This window comes from Erinaceus europaeus, chromosome 16 (assembly GCF_950295315.1).
Source record: "Erinaceus europaeus chromosome 16, mEriEur2.1, whole genome shotgun sequence".
Lineage (NCBI taxonomy): Eukaryota > Metazoa > Chordata > Mammalia > Eulipotyphla > Erinaceidae > Erinaceus > Erinaceus europaeus.
Genome location: NC_080177.1, coordinates 28437399 through 28454558, shown reverse-complemented (window position 1 = coordinate 28454558; position 17160 = coordinate 28437399). Strand labels below are relative to the sequence as shown.

The window sequence follows — 17160 nt, the reverse complement described above, 5'->3', positions numbered from 1 at the left end:
GGTAAGGAAAATTTTCCTTAATATGTTTCTTCTAAAATACCACAGTGGGCATTTATTAAGCACAGTAGGCAATCCAATTTCCTAGAAATAATAGCAGATGTAGAATATGCTAATAAAAATACAGTAACAGTAGCCAGGTGGTAGCACAGCGGTTAAGCACACATGGCGCAAAGCTCAAGGACCGGCATAAGGATCCTGGTTCGAGCCCCCAGCTCCCCCCTGCACAGGAGTCACTTCACAGGCAGTGGAGCAGGTCTGCAGGTGTCTTTCTCTCCTCCCTCTGGCTTCCCCTCCTCTCTCCATTTCTCTGTCCTGTGTCGGCCATTCATCTCCAGGCCCACAACTGGGCAGATAAAACGTGCTCGCTGAAGGTCATCATGCTTGTCACCTTTTGTGTTTCCTTTATCCCCTTCCCAGGCAGGATTATCAGAAAGCCTCAGTTCTGTCACATTCTTAATGCTTTTAATGTGAGATGCTGCTTTTCCAAGAGCCTTTTCAGAGGATTTATCCAGAAGAAATTCAATGACAGCATCTTTGTTATAAAGTCTTCCCAATTCACAGGCAACTATTGGTCGCCTTAATATTTCTTGACTTAGAGTACAATAATTCCACTGGGCGACTAATTCAGCATTTTTGTCAACCAAGTGTATACAAAGTTCAATAAACAGCAGTCTTTTGTATCACTGTTACCAACGAGAGATAGATGTCAAATACTGGCTCCGCCACTCGCAGGCTTTGCTACTTTCTCCTCTTGAGCTTCAATTTCCACGTCTGACAAGTGAGAATAGTGATAGCACGTACCTATAAGGGCTCTTCTCAACCTTCTTTGGCCCCTTCACCAGTTCGTGCCTCTTAGGAATAGTTCCACCGTCGCAACCCATCGCAAGTTGCAGTCAGTCTGCGGGAATTGTCTACAACAGCTACTTCCAGGGTCTCAGACGATAGTGGCAATTCTGCCCTTGTTGTTTTATTGTTGTAGTAATTATTATTGCTGTTGTCATTGTTGGATAGGACAGAGAGAAATGGAGAGAGGAGGGGAAGACAGAGAGGAGGAGAGAAAGATAGACACCTGCAGACCTGCTTCACCGCCTGTGAAGCGACTCCCCTGCAGGTGGGGAGCCGGGGTTCGAACCGGGATCCTTATGCCGGTCCTTGTGCTTTGCGCCACCTGCGCTTAACCCGCTGCGCTACAGCCTGACTCCCTGGAGGTTATTTTTTGTTGCCCTTGTTGTTTATCATTGTTGTTGCTATTATTGTTGTTGTTATTGCTGTCGTCATTGTTGGATAGGACAGAGAGAAACCGATAAAGGAGGGAAGACAGACAGGGGAGAGAAACATAGACACCTGCAGACCTGCTTCACCGCTCATGAAGTGATCCCTGCAGGTGGGGAGCCGGGGGTTCGAACCGGGATCCTTAATCTGGTCCTTGTGCTTTGAGCCATGTGCGCTTAACCCACTGCACTATCATCCGGCCCCCTGCTTCTTCCAAGTTAATGTGTACATCAGTTCTCTAGATTCTACATATGAGTGAGTGAAACCATCTGGTAATTGTCTCTCATCTCTTTACTTACTTAACTAAGAATCATCACTTCCAGTTCCATCCATTTTTGTCCCAGAGGACACAACAGCATCATCTTTAAAAAAAAAAAAAAAAACAAGGGCAAAAAAAAAAACCAAAAAAAAACAAGGGCAACAGGGGAGTCGGGCTGTAGCGCAGCGGGTTAAGCGCAGGTGGCACAAAGCACAAGGACCGGCATAAGGATCCCGGTTCGAACCCCGGCTCCCCACCTGCAGGGGAGTCGCTTTACAGGCGGTGAAGCAGGTCTGCAGGTGTCTATCTTTCTCTCCTCCTCTCTGTCTTCCCCTCCTCTCTCCATTTCTCTCTGTCCTATCCAACAACGACAACAACAATAATAACTACAACAATAAAACAACAAGGGCAACAAAAGGGAATAAATAAATAAAATAAATATTAAAAAAAAACAAAAACAAGGGCAACAAAAGGGAAAAAATAAATATTAAAATAAATAAATAAAAGTGCCAATATTTTCTGCCTGCACCCTGCTGTGTTGTGTTGTGGACACAGCCCACTTTGGAGTGTCTTGCAAGGATTAAAAAATAAATAAATAAAGGGAATGTGGCAGTTGCAACTGAGCAATGACCTGGTTGTTCTCTCTGGCATCTCCCTTTCCCTGAAGCATGGAAACCTATTGATTAAATAGGTGGAGAAACCACAGAGCTTCATGCCTTTAGTGGAAAGAAAAACTCGCCAGTTTAATACATCTTTGAAAGAACCATCCTCATAGCATGAACTGAGCATGGTCACCAAGGCCTGAGAGTCAAACAAGCTGCCTTTGTCATGTCCAACAACGTTCCCTTTGTCATTACTTGTTCCTTGCCCTCCCTGGAGCTAAACGCTAGTTCGAGAGCCTGCCAGCAAGAGAAATGTGCGGACAACCAGACCTGTATATCTGTGTCAGGAAGTGGGTTTGCACAAGGTGGGGAGTGCTGAGTTCTGTGTGTTGGAAAGTTAAAAAAGACCTGGACACCAAATCAGGGTTTAGAGTTCCTGGGTTTGACCAAATTCCCCTTTTGAAGAGTGTATTGAACTGTATAGACATCCTCAGGAGAGAAGGCCTGTTCTGACTTCAGAGTCAGAAATACAAAATTCTTCTAAGTATAGAATTTCTCTCAAATATAAATTTGAGAGGCCAGGAAGTTAAGGAAATGGACTAAGGGGCTTGTGTCCCTGCATCTCAATAAAGACCTTGGAGATTGCTGGAAACTGGTTGTTTCCTGATAGCTGATGATGTTGGTTTTCTTGGGCATAACTGCAGTGTGATAGAAAAACAGGCAGGAAGTTCTTGAACCCAAATTTGAATTTGGTTGGATTCCTGTCTTGTGCTTACAAGTAGGATGGCCTTGGGTAAATAGACTTGGGAAGCCTCAGTTCTCTATAAAATGACCTCATACTGTACCAGAAACATATATACAAAATGTTTATTTCACAATCTGGCATAACCACAAGCAAGTGGCAGCTCTAATACAGAGTTGATAATCGCACTTACTTAAAGCCCCCATTTTCTAGCATCTCCATCTGTCCCTCCAATAAAAACTCCGGGACATTTAAAATGACCTGCATAAAAAAATTTTTTCTAAGGATATTTAGCTTTATAACTCACTTCAGCATTTGCTTGCATATCAAAATATTTTATATCATCATTGGAAAAATTACCAAAAAGTTTCTGATCATATGTGTTTATACTCTATCACCTCACCAATTTCCCCAGACCTGCCCTTCTTCACTTCCATAGTGCTTATAACCCCACTTGGGTCCTTCCCTTATTGCAAATACATTTTTTAAAATATAGAGACAAAGAGGAGAGAGAGAATTCTTTTTTTTTAATATTTATGTATTCCCTTTTGTTGCCCTTGTTTTATTATTGTAGCTGTTATTGATGTCGTTGTTGGATAGGACAGAGAGGAATGGAGAGAGGAGGGGAAGACAGAGAGGGAGAGAGATAGACACCTGCAGACCTGCTTCACTGCTTGTGAAGCAAATCCCTGTAGGTGGGGAGCCGGGACTCGAACCGTGATCCTTACTCTGGTCCTTGCACTTTGTGCCATGTGTGCTTGACCCACTGCACTACCACCCAACTCTCCAGAGAGAGAATTCTGTTCGCAATGGCCAGGGTTATGGTTCAGCAAGTCGAGCCCTGGGTTGGATCCCCATCACCACATATGCCAGAGTAGTGCTTTGGCCTCTCTTCTCTCATAACATCGATACATTAATTTATTTAAAAAGTATATTTCAACACTGAGACTTCTGCCTGTGTGACAGATGGCAGGGAGAAATATTTATCTGAAGGTTACTCTTGAGAGGGAAGGCATTTCTCACAGTTATTTGTAGTTGGACTTGCAGCTGCTCAACAAGTGGGCATAATCTGGTCAAGTTGCCTCCATCAGGCCTGGAGTGACTTCCTCACAGCAAACAGCCGTCATCATTAACTAGTCCCTCAGGTTCCAGGGTTATTTTTATTTATTTATTTTATTTATTTATTTTCCAGGTAGCTTCCCTTACAATCTCTGTGGCTCACACAGCAGAGGATGATCAAGTCAGTCTGCATGGAGCTGGCTAGCCAGCAAGCAGCTGGCAACATCCAGTGGACAGGTGGGTGAAGCTGAGGACTGGAAGACTGGTGCATGGGAAGAATCTGGAAAGACAGAGCACTGGGGGGCATTATAATGAGGGACTTGGACAGAAAAGAGGCTCCTCCTCTCCTGCCATCTCCAGGAAAGCCAACCCTGCTTATTTTCATTAAAGTATTTCAAAAATAAATTGTAGGCAAACATATATATTTGATATAAGCAGGCTGTGTTTTTTCTCAACATATGTATTTGATATAAGCAGGCTGTGTTCTTTTTCCCATTGCAAAGCAGTCAGGAATCCTCCCTGGCTCAGTCTGACCTTGGTGGGCACCATAGGTGTGGAAAATTCTGCCACCTGCTGGACTTGTTGAGAATGACAGCAGGGCCTAAACGTCAAATCTAGTCCAAGTTTTCCAAGTGCCTTGAGCAGGGGTGTAGATCCAAGATATATGGTGACCTTGTCCAGTGGTTCTAGGGAGGACTACTCACTCAACTGGAAAGAGTATAGAGATAATAAGGCCTTGGTTTTAATTTTATTTTCTTTTTTTGTATAGGACAGAGAGAAATTGAGAGGGGAGGGGAAGGTAGAGAGCGAGAAAGATAGACACTTACAGACCTGCTTCACCACTTGTGAAGCGACTCCGCCCCCTGCAGGTGTAAAGCCCGTGTCTTGAACAAGGATCCTTGAGCTTTATACTATGTGCGCTTCCCGGTGTGCCATCGCCTGGCCCCCTGGTTTTAATATTTATTATTATTATTAATATTTTTATTTATGTTCCCTTTTGTTGCCCTTGTTGTTTTTTTGTTGTTGTAGCTATTATTGTTGTTGTTGATGTCGTCGTTGTTGGATAGAACAGAGAGAAATGGAGAGAGGAGGGGAAGACAGAGAGGGGGAGAAAAAGATTCCTGCAGACCTGCTTCACGGCCTGTGAAACTCCCCTGCAGGTGGGGAGCCGGGGCTCGAACCTGGAACCTTACGCCGATTCTTGCACTTTGCGCCATGTGCGCTTAACCCGCTGCGCTGCTGCTGGACCTCCGGTTTTAATCTTTTAAGAGAATTTCCATGAGGTGGTCAATCCTTGCCTACTGAAATGACTTAATTTGTCCTATAATGATGTCCTATAATGATTTGTCCTAGAATATAATGTCCCAGCTTCATGCTTACCAGCTATGACACAAAGAGAGACCCTCAGTTTAATGATACTTACCACATACAATTGCTATAAACATTTAAAAAGTACCAGAGCACAGTTAATCTTTAATAAGTGGTGGCTCTTAACATTCTTAATTTGATTCCAAAATTCTATAAAACTAGAAAAGTGGTAGCATAGTAGTCCATTAGCAACTCATTATTTTTGTAAGAGTGTGTGCTTTTTAGAGCAGTCTCTCTTTTTTAAAAGATTCTCTTTAAAATGTTTTTTTTTGGGGGGGGTTGGGCTGTAGTGCAGCAAGTTAAGTGTACGTGGCATGAAGTGCAAGGACCTGAGTAAGGATCCAGGTTCAAGCCCCCAGCTCCCCAACTGCAGGGGAGTCGCTTCACAGGCGGTGAATCAGGTCTGCAGGTGTCTATCTTCACAGGCGGTGAATCAGGTCTGCAGGTGTCTATCTTTCTCTCCCCCTCTGTCTTCCCCTCCTCTCTCCATTTCTCTCTCTCCTATCCAACAACAACGACATCAATAAGAACAACAATAAAACAACAAGGGCAACAAGGGCAACAAAAGGGAATAAATAATAAAATGTTTTTTAGCATCTTTATTTATTAGATAGAGACTGTCAGAAATCAAGAGGGAAGAGGGGGATAGAGAGGGAGAGAGGCAGAAAGAAATCTGCAATACTGATTCACCAGTCAAATAGCTTTCCCCTGTAGGTGAGCACTGGAGGCTCGAACCCAGGTCCTTGTGCATTGTAACATGTGCTCTTAACCAGACGTGCCACTACCCGGCTTCCACATTAGTCTCTTCATTTGGGGTCCAGTCCTAAATGAAACACATCAGCATTGGGAAGGTCTGTCTCAGTCCGACCTTTTCTGTTATTCCAAGGTTTCCTCTCTACCTTTCTCTACCACTCTACTTTTCCTGAGAAACAGAACAAGTGTTGGAGCCTAGGAAGTTGTGTGGTGGTTAGTGGTATTTGCTCTTTTTTAAAAATTTATTTATTCATTTATTTTAGCAAAGCACTGATCAACTCTGGTTTATAGTGGTACCTAGGACCTTTGGTACCTCAGGTTTGAGAGTCTATTTGCATAACCATTATGATTGCTCCTCATCCTCCAGCTGTGTGGTGGTTAGAGTGCAGATCTTCACATGCATAGAGTCCCGAGTTCTATCCTTACAGGGTGATGCTCTAGTATTCTCTCTCTCTCTACCTCTCTCATATAAATAATTTTTTAAAATTTCTTTATTGGGGAATTAATGTTTTACATTCAACAGTAAATACAATAGTTTGTACATGTGTTGTTGTGTGCTGCGGAGAAGAGAGAGAGGAGGTCCAGAGCGAAGAGGGAACACAAATCTTTATTTGCGCTGGCACCTCAGAGTTAGGTGCTAGAGAAACAGGTTGGGCCACGTGGAGGTAGGGAAAATGGCCGCCTTACGCAGTAACCTTTCCTGCGTCTGAACACCGGAGTGAAGCGAAGTGAAGCGCTGGCAAGAGAGCGAGCAAGGTGTGGAAGAAGAAGGGCTTTTATAGGAGCAACTTTGGCGAGAATGGAAAGGGGGAGGAGTAACCATAACACTCCAGGATAGGATGATAACTCTCGTGAGAATGGGAAGGGGGAGGAGTGACCAAAGCACTCCAAATATCGCTGGGGGGGGGGGGTTGGGGGGGGTGGGGAATAGACAATGCCCTGAGGGCACAACATGGCGAAACTCCGAGAATGTCCCAACTCTTGCGGGAACTAGCAGTAGCCTGAGGGGACAACATGGCAGATGTGACTGCATCTGCACAATTTCCCAGCATACATGCATAACATTTCCCAGTTTTCCATATAACAATACAACCCCCCCCAGGTCCTCTGTCATCCTTGGATCTGTATTCTCCCCACCCACCCACCCCAGAGTCTTTTACTTTGGTGGGATCCTTGCGTGGGTCCTTGCACTTCTTTTTTACTTTTGGTCTTTTACTTTTTTCCTCCAATACGCCAATTCCAGTTCAGGTTCTACTTGTGTTTTCTTTTCTGATCTTGTTTTTCAACTTCTGCCTGAGAGTGAGATCATCTCATACTCATCCTTCTGTTTCTGACTTATTTCACTTAACATGATTTCTTCAAGCTCCATCCAAGATTGGCTGAAAACAGTGAAGTCACCATTTTTTATAGCTGAGTAATATATATACCACAACTTGCTCAGCCACTCATCTGTTGTTGGACACTTGGGATGCTTCCAGGTTTTGGCTATTACAAATTGTGCTGCCAAGAACATATGTGTACACAAATCTTTTTGGATGGGTGTGTTGAGTTCCTTAGGATCTATCCCCAGGAGAGGAATCACAGTATCATAGTGTAGGTCCAGTTCTAGCTTTCTGAGAGTTCTCCAGACTATTCTCCACAGAGGTTGGACCAATTTACATTCCCACCAGCAGTGTAGGAGGGTTCCTTTGACCCCACAACCTCTCCAGCATTTGCTGCTGTTACCTTTTCTGATGTATGACATTCTCACAGGAATGAAGTGGTATATCATTGTTGTCTTTATTTGCATTTCTCTGACAATCAGAGACTTGGAGCATTTTTTCATGTGTTTCTCAGCCTTTTGGATCTCTTCTGTGGTTAATATTCTGTTCATGTCCTCCCCCCATTTTTGGATGGGGTTATTTGTTGTCTTGTTGTTGAGATTTGCAAGTTCTTTATATATTCTGGTTATTAGCTTCTTGTCTGATGTATGGCATGTAAAGATCTCCCATTCTGTGAGGGGTCTTTTGGTTTGGGTAGTAGTTTCTTTAGCTGTGCAGAAGCTTTTTAATTTTATGTAGTCCCATATGTTTATGCTTGCCTTAGTCTTCTTTGTAATTGGATTCGTTTCATTGAAGATGTCTTTAAAATTTATGAGGAAAAGAGTTTTGCCAATATTTTCCTCTAAGTATCTGATAGTTTGTGGTCCAAGTCCAAGTCCTTGATCCACTTGGTATTTACTTTTGTATTTGGTGAAATCTAGTGGTTCAGTTTCATTCTTTTGCATGTTTCAACCCATTGTTTCCAACACCATTTGTTGAAGAGACTCTGCTTTCCCCATTTAATAGTCTGGGCCCCTTTGCCAAAGACTAGATGTCCATAGGTGTGGGGGCTTACTTCTGGGCTCTCAGTTCTGTTCCACTGGTCATTGTGTCTATTCATGTTCCAGTACCAAGCAGTTTTGATGACAATGACCCTATAATACAATTTGAGATCTGGGAGTGTGACACCTCCAGTTCTGTTCTTTCTTCTCAAGATTGTTTTGACAATTCTAGGTCTCATATAAATAATTAAGGAAATCTTTAAAAGTCTATTTTTTAGAAACCACTAATATACTCCAACACTCATGAACATTAAGAATTCCCACCAGAATGTGTCCAGAGCCACAGTCTGCAGAGAGGAAGAGAAAAAAAGACTACAAAGGTTTTTTTTTTTTTTCCCTTGAGCCTTTGAAGCCCACTTTGCCTTTGACACTTCCATCTCCTATCTGGCCTTAAAATTTTACTTTAAGGGAGTAGGGTGGTAGTGCAATGGGGTAAGCCCACGTGGCAAGAAGTGCAAGGACCCACGTAAGGATCCCGGGCTCCCGGCTCCCCACCTGCAGGGAGGTAACTTCACAAGCGGTGAAGCAGTGAAGCAGGTCTGCAGGCGTCTGTCTTTCTCTCCCCCTCTCTGTCTTCCCCTCCTCTCTCCATTTCTCTCTGTCCTATCCAACAACAATGACATCGATAACAACAACAATAATAACTACAACAGTAAAACAACCAAGGCAACAGAAGGAAATAAATATTTAAAAATTTTTACTTTAAGTTGCTGATTAAAATTCAAATGTGCATCAGCAGCAGATGGGAGGGGGAACTTAGAAATATATTGAAGTGGTGCATTGCACAAAAGTAAAGGACTTGGGGTGGAGGTTGTGGGAGGGGAGCTTTTAGGTCTATGATGGTAGAAGATGATCTAGGCTGTGGGTGTGAGTGTTTTACAGAAAACTGAGTTTTGCACATGTATTAACAACTGTATTTACTGTAAACCATTAATCCTTCTCCCCCCAAATAAATATATTGAAGCAGAAACAAAAGCAAAATTAGAATGGTCATTAAGGGAACAGTCTTCTGTGCTGGAGGAAGGGGTGGGATTGAAGAAGGGGCTGTGAGAGGTGAAAAGTGCTCTTGTTAAGAAACTCTTAGCAGCCATAGCAATCAGGCAGGAGCAAGGAATTAAAGGGATACAGATTGGAAGAGAAGAAGTCAAAACTCTCCCTATTTGCAGTCAACATAATAGCATACACAGAAAAACCTAAAAAATCCAACATAAGAATGAATATGGGATGATCTCACTCTCAGGCAGAAGTTGAAAAACAAGATCAGAAAAGAAAACACAAGTAGAACCTGAAATGGAATTGGTGTACTGCACCAAAGTAAAAGACTCTGGGGTGGGTGGGTAGGGAGAATACAGATCCATGAAGGATGATAAATGACATAGTGGGGGTTGTATTGTTAAATGGGAAACTGGGGAATGTTATGCATGTACAAACTATTGTATTTACTGTTGAATGTAAAACATTAATTCCTCAATAAAGAATTAAAAAAAAATCCAGCAAGAAGCTTTTGGAAATCATCAGGCAATACAGTAAGGTGTCAGGCTACAAAATTAACATTCAAAAGTCAGTGGCATTCCTCTTTACAAACACTAAGTTAGAAGAAGATGAAATCCAGAAATCAATTCTTTTTACTATAGCAACAAAAACAATACAATATCTAGGAATAAACCTAACCAAAGAAGTAAAAGACTTGTATACTGAAAATTATGGTCACTACTCAAGGAAATTGAAAAAGACACAAAGAAGTGGAAAGATATTCCATGTTCATGGGTTGGAAGAATTAACATCATTAAAATGAATATACTACCCAGAGCCATCTACAAATTTAATGCTATCCTCTTCAAGAACCCAACCACATTTCTTTCTTTTTTTTTTAAGTTTTATTTATTTAAAAAAAGGAGACATTAACAAAACTATAGGATAAGAGGGTTACAACTCCACACAGTTCCCACAACCATATCTCCATATCCCATCCCCTCCCAAGATAGCTTTCCTATTCTTTATCCATCTGGGAGTATGGACCCAAGGCCATTGTGGGTTGCAGAAGGTGGAAGGTCTGTCTTCTAAAATTGCTTCCCCGCTGAACATGGGCATTGACTGGTCGATCCATACTCCCAGCCTACCTCTCTCTTTCCCTAGTAGGTCAGGACTCTGGGGAAGTGGAGCTCCAGGACACATTGGTGGGGTCATCTGTCCAGGGAAGTCTGGTCGGCATCATGCTAGCATCTGGAACCTGGTGGCTGAAAAGAGGGTTAACACACAAAGCCAAACAAATTGTTGAACAATCATGGACCTAAAGGATGGAATAGTGCAGATGAAGTGTTGGGGGGGGGGTACTCACTGCAGACTATTGTGTACTTCTGCTTTCAGGTATATATTTTGCCCTAGTTTATGGATATGTGTAAACATATGCTTTATCTCACGTGACCTGGTCTATATCTAGGTTTTGGGACTTTGTTAGAAAGTGAACCACCTGAGATGGAATTAGAGAATACTAGGAAAGGAAAGGTCTCACCTGAGTAATGAAGCTGAAGGGTTGTCATTCCACACCTGAAGTCTCTGGACACAGTCTGAGCTGAAGCATGTTGAGGTGGCAATCGTTGCGTTGATTAGGTTGCGATCGGCAGATGCAATATTATTTGGTACGAATTGAGAGAAGCATGCAGGAAAGTGTGCCCCACCCTAAGGTTCCAGGACTGGGGGAAATAGAGGCTCTATAGTGGAAATGTGAGGTTCCTGCTGTCTTACGGTTCAAGAAGACAATAGATAGTTATTGTTATAATCACATTATTTGGTAATTGGGTTAACTTTGAAAAATCCCTTTGTTTGGATTTGCTGTATAATACCCAACATCACCATAACTTATGTCCTTTGACATTATTTGTATATAGCTGTGCCACCGGTTGCTTCTGTTCTCCCTAGTCTAGGATTTTGAGAGGGTCAACATATCAAAGACTAAGCCTATGTATTAAAAGACTCATTCTGTGCTTTAGAAATTTGGAGACATACAATCAATTTTTCTCCTCTCATATTAATTAGTGATTTATATGACTACAAATTAATAGGAGTGTACATAAACACCATTCCTACCACCAAAAGACTGTGTCCCTTCTACCCCCCCCCCCCCACCGCAGCCCCAGGAAGCCGAATATCCGCCCCAACCCTCACCCCAGGGTTTATACTTTGGTGCCCTACTCCAAGCCACAATCACATTTTTTAGGAGAATAGAACAAATGCAACAAATATTTATCTGGAACCAGAAAAAGGCCTACAATTGTCAAAACAATCTTGAGAAGAAAGAACAGAACTGGAGGCGTCACACTCCCAGATCTCAAATTGTATTATAGGGCCAGTGTCATCAAAATTGCTTGGTACTGGAACATGAATAGACACAATGACCAGTGGAACAGAACTGAGAGCCCAGAAGTAAGCCCCCACACCTATGGACATCTAGTCTTTGGCAAAGGGGCCCAGACTATTAAATGGGGAAAGCAGAGTCTCTTCAACAAATGGTGTTGGAAACAATGGGTTGAAACATGCAGAAGAATGAAACTGAACCACTAGATTTCACCAAACACAAGTGGATCAAGGACTTGGATGTTAGACCACAAACTATCAGATACTTAGAGGAAAATATTGGCAAAACTCTTTTCCTCATAAATTTTAAAGACATCTTCAATGAAACGAATCCAATTACAAAGAAGACTAAGGCAAGTATAAACCTATAGGACTACATAAAATTAAAAAGCTTCTGCACAGCAAAAGAAATCTCTACCCAAACCAAAAGACCCCTCACAGAATGGGAGAAGATCTTTACATGCCATACATCAGACAAGAGGCTAATAACCAAAATATATAAAGAGCTTGCCAAACTCCACCACAAGAAAACAAATGACCTCATCCAAAAATGAGGAGAGGACAAGGACAGACTATTCACCACAGAAGAGATCCAAAAGGCTGAGAAACATGAAAAAATGCTCCCAGTGGTCCGGGAGGTGGCACAGTGGTAAAGTTTTGGACTCTCAAGCATGAGGTCCCGAGTTCGATCCCCAGCAGCACATGTGACAGAGTGATGTCTGGTTCTTTCTCTCTCTTCCTGTCTTTCTCATAAATAAATAAAATCTTTAAAAAAAATTAAAAAGAAAAGAAAAGAAAAATGCTCCAAGTCTCTGATTGTCAGAGAAATGCAAATAAAGACAACAATGATATACCACTTCATTCCTGTGAGAATGTCATACATCAGAAAAGGTAGTAGCAACAAATGCTGGAGAGGTTGTGGGGACAAAGGAATCCTCCTGCACTGCTGGTGGGAATGTAAATTGGTCCAACCCCTGTGGAGAGCAGTCTGGAGAACTCTCAGAAGGCTAGAAATGAACCTATGCTAAGATCCTGCAATTCCTTTCCTGGGGATATATCCTAAGAAACCCACCCTTGTGTATAGCTATGTTCATAGAAGCACAATTTGTAATAGCCAAAACCTGGAAGCAACCCAGGTGTCCAACAACAGATGAGTGGCTAAACAAGTTGTGGTATATATACACAGTGGAATACTACTCAGCTATTAAAAATGGTGACTTCACTATTTTTCAGCCCATCTTGGATGGAGCTTGAAGAAATCATGTTAAGTGAAATAAGTCAGAAACAGAAGGATGAATATGGGATGATCTCACTCTCAGGCAGAAGTTGAAAAACAAGATCAGATGAGAAAACACAAGTAGAACCTGAACTGGAGTTGGCATATTGCACTAAAGCAAAAGACTCTGGAGTGGGTGGGGGGGGGAGAATACAGGTCCAAAAAGGATGACAGAGGACCTAGTGGGGGTTGTATTGTTATGTGGAAAACTGGGAAATATTATGCATGTACAAACTATTATATTTACTGTCAAATGTAAAACATTAATTCCCCAATAAAGAAATAAAAATAATAAAGAAACTCTTAGTTTAGGGGCTGAGTGGTATAGTGCAGTGGGTTAAGTGCACATGGCATGAAGCCCAAGGACCGGCATAAGGATCCCGGTTCGAGCCCCTGGCTCCCTACCTACATGGGGGTCGTTTCACAAGCAGTGAAGCAGGTCTTCAGGTGTCTGTCTTTCCCTCCCTTTCTCTGTCTTACCCTCCTCTCTTGATTTTTCTTTCATATCCAACAACAGCAATAATAACAATAACAATAACAACAAGGGTAACAAAATGGAAAAAATGGCCTCCAGGAGCAGTGGATTTGTTATGCAGGCACCTAGCCTGAGCAATGATCCTAGAGGAAAAAACAAACAAACAAACAAACAAACAAACACAAAACCTCTTAGCTAAACATCTAGAGAGCAGAACTAGTGGGGAGAAAATGGGAGGGGTGAGAATAAAATTTCATATAGTTGGGATGTGACCTACTGGACTCACAGGTTCATTCCACAATTATGATCCCTCTGTAGGGAAATTCAGGATCTGCAGCTGACTGTTGGAGGTTCAAAGCCTTGTAGGACTGTACTTGCTTCTCTGATCTTGATAGACTTCATCTAACACCCTCCTAGTCTTTGTGAATGTGGGCAACACTCTATTCCCACTCATGTTTCTACTTTGTTCACGGAAGCACTACCCACACAAAGCATGCCACAGAAATGTGTTTTCAGCTGTTGTTTGTGGCGAGACACTGTTTTGGACTTTCCAAAATGTGTAATCCATTGACTTAAACAGTGTCAGGTGTGTACTCAGAACAAATAAAGCCATGTTCTGTGTAAAATAGAAAACAAGAGCATATTATATTTCATCAGCACAAAAGCAGTTAATTATATCTTGTTGTCTCACAAATAGGTATTGTTGACAGACTAAACACTACCCTCAAATTCAACAATAAATGTCAGTATACCTCACCATCTACCATACTGTCATCCTACTTCACCATTATTTTTATAAAAAAATCATTAATATATAATAGAGTAAATTATTTGTACTTGGTAATAACAAACAAAACATTATAATTTTATAAGAGAAAAAAAAGAGACTAGGTCATTCAAAAGGAAAATGACCAGCAGGGAGAGAGTATAATGCTTATGCAAATGACTTTCATAAATAAGGATTTGAAGTTCCAAATTCAATTCCACTCACAATCATAAGGCAGAGCTGAGCAGTGCTCTGGTCTCTCTCTTGTGTCTTTCTCTCTGTCTAGTTCACAAACAACCAAAAAGGAATGACTTGCTTTTATGACTTCAGTTGGGTGGTTGTTATGAAAATGAGAGGTGCGGTGGGAGTACGGTCTGAAAATTCATTATGAAGTTGTGGCATGTTTTTTTTTTTTTTTTTTTTTTATACCACCAGGGTTCTCACTGGGGCTTGATACCTGCATGAGGAATCCATTGTTCTGGGTGGCCATTTTCTTATTTAAATTTTTTTTTTCTATTTGATAGGACAGGTAGAAATCGAGGTGGGAGGGGGATATAGAGAGACAGAGAGATACCTGAAGTGCTTACTTTGTTGTTTGTAAAGGTTTCCTCCTTAGGTAGGAACCCAGAGCTTGAACCCTGGGCTCTTGTGATTGGTGATGTGTTCATTCTCCAGGTGCACCACTGCCGAGCCCCTATGGTCTTCTGGTACATGTGCTGCCAGGGATTGAACTCAGGACCTCATACTTGAAAATCCAATGTCTTATCCACTGCGCCACCTCACGGACCACTGCAATACTATTTCAAGGTAATATTCTGTATATGGTTTATGATCATGCTGGAGCCACATAATCATCCAGAGTAACAGAGTATAACTTTCTTTTTTTAAGAGACAGAGAGGCAGAAAGACACGCAAAGAGAGTGCAAGAGACCACAGCACCAGAGCTTCCTTCAGTGGGGACTGGGCCAGGGAATAACTTTTAATGCAGTCGTTTTCAAATTAGAGCATTCTGATGGACCACTTAAGTTATAAATTAGCTGGACACTGTCTTGTCACTTGGAAAGCATTTAGATTTCTCTGCATAATGGTGAGGTGACAGGGTATTCATGGAAGTTAAATTCATTATTATTATTATTATTATTATTATTATTATTATTATTATTATCTCCAGGGTTATCACTGGGGCTCAGTGCCTGCACTACAAATCCACTGCTCCTGGAGGCTATTTTTTTCCCTTTTGTTGCCCTTGTTGTTTTAAGTTGTTGTTATTGTTGTTGTTGGATAGGACAGAGAGAAATCGGGAGGAGAGGGGAAGACAGAGGGAGAGAGAAAGATAGATACCTGCAGACCTGCTTCACCGCTTGTGAAGCGACTCCCCTGCAGGTGGGGAGCCGCAGGCTAGAACTGGGATCCTTAGGCCAGTCCATATGCTTTGCTCCATGTGCGCTTAACCCATTGTGCTACTGCCCAGCCCCCGGAAGTTAAATGCTTAATATAGACAGTGGAAGAATTTGCTGCATTTCCTGAAACACCTTACCTTCTCCTCCTGGGCTCTCTAACAGACTCAAGTTCCTGGTCTCCCTTGCATTTAGACAGAGCTTTGTGGCTAAGTCAATGACCTACACGTGGGAAAAACCAAAACAAACAAGTCAGTATTGAGGAGCCAGGTGGTGGCACACCTAGTTGAGTGCACATGTTACAATGCACAAGGACCCAGGTTCAAGTCCACAGTCCCCACCTGCAGGGGGAAAGCTTCATGAGTGCTGAAGTGTTACAGGTATCTGTCTCCCTCTATATCTCCCTCTTCCCTCTCAATTTCTGACTGTCTCTGTCCAATAAATGAAAATAATTAAAAAGTCAGTATTATGGAATATCAAGGTCAGTATACAAAGAGCAGTTGTATTTATCTATACTAGCAACAAATGATTGGGAAATGAATTTTCAAAAAAGTTTTATTACTATTTTAGGTATGTTCCAAGGTGCCCATGACTTTAGTGATTTTTGCCTGAGTCCAATAGCTAACATGCATGTGGGAAAAGTATTGTTTGGGAAGATAGTGTCAGAGTTGGGAACATGAAGACCCCTAGTTTCATCTGTTCTATTCCTACTTTTGGGTTCCTGTTTATTAAACAATTTGTCCTGCTTTAAATCTTACCACCTTTCAGCCATGAAGTTGCAGGCTCTACTGTGAAACCATACTGACTTCCCTAGACAGATAACCTCACCAATGTGTCTGGAAGTCTTGCCTCTCCAGAGCCCTGCTCCACTAGGGAAAGATAGAAACAGGCTGGGGATATGGCTTGACCTGCCAATGTCCATGTCCAGCGGTAAGGTAATTAGTGAAGCCAGACGTTTCACATTCTGCATCTCATAAAGAATTTAGGTTCATACTCCCAGAGGTGTAAAGAATAGGGAAGCTTCCAATGGAGGGGATGGAACTTGAAACTCTAGTGGTGGAAACTGTATGGAATTTTACTCCTATTATCTTATAACCTCTAATCAAATTAAATCACTAATAAAAATTAAAGAAAAGTTTTATTATTAATAGCATGAAAAAATCACCTAGTAATGAACAGGAAATTAGATGGGCACACACACATATAAAGCTGGGACCTGACATATATACATCAAAAGTATGTTCATAATATTATGTTTTTAAAATATTTATTTTTTCTGGTTTGAGCCCCTGGATCCCCACCTGCAGGGGAGTCACTTCACAGGAGGTGAAGCAGGACTGCAGGTGTCTATCTTTCTCTCCCCCTCTCTGTCTTCCCCTCTTCTCTCCATTTCTCTGTCCTATCCAACAACAACAACAATAATAATAACTACAACAATAAAAACAACAAGGGCAACAAAATGGAATAAACATATA

The 17160-nt window shown here is 41.9% G+C and overlaps 1 protein-coding gene across 1 annotated transcript; it reads right to left on the bottom strand.

Annotated features, from left to right (window-relative positions):
* Positions 1-311: 311 nt before the first annotated feature.
* On the bottom strand, positions 312-930 carry LOC103121217 (replication termination factor 2; the record flags this gene model as incomplete). The annotated part of the gene is made up of 2 exons (XM_007531734.3): positions 814-930; positions 312-642 (listed from the first exon to the last, which is right to left on the bottom strand). Coding segments are annotated over exons 1-2 (399 nt in total), but the record flags the coding sequence as incomplete, so codon positions are not given.
* Between the last annotated feature and the right edge of the window lie 16230 nt (positions 931-17160).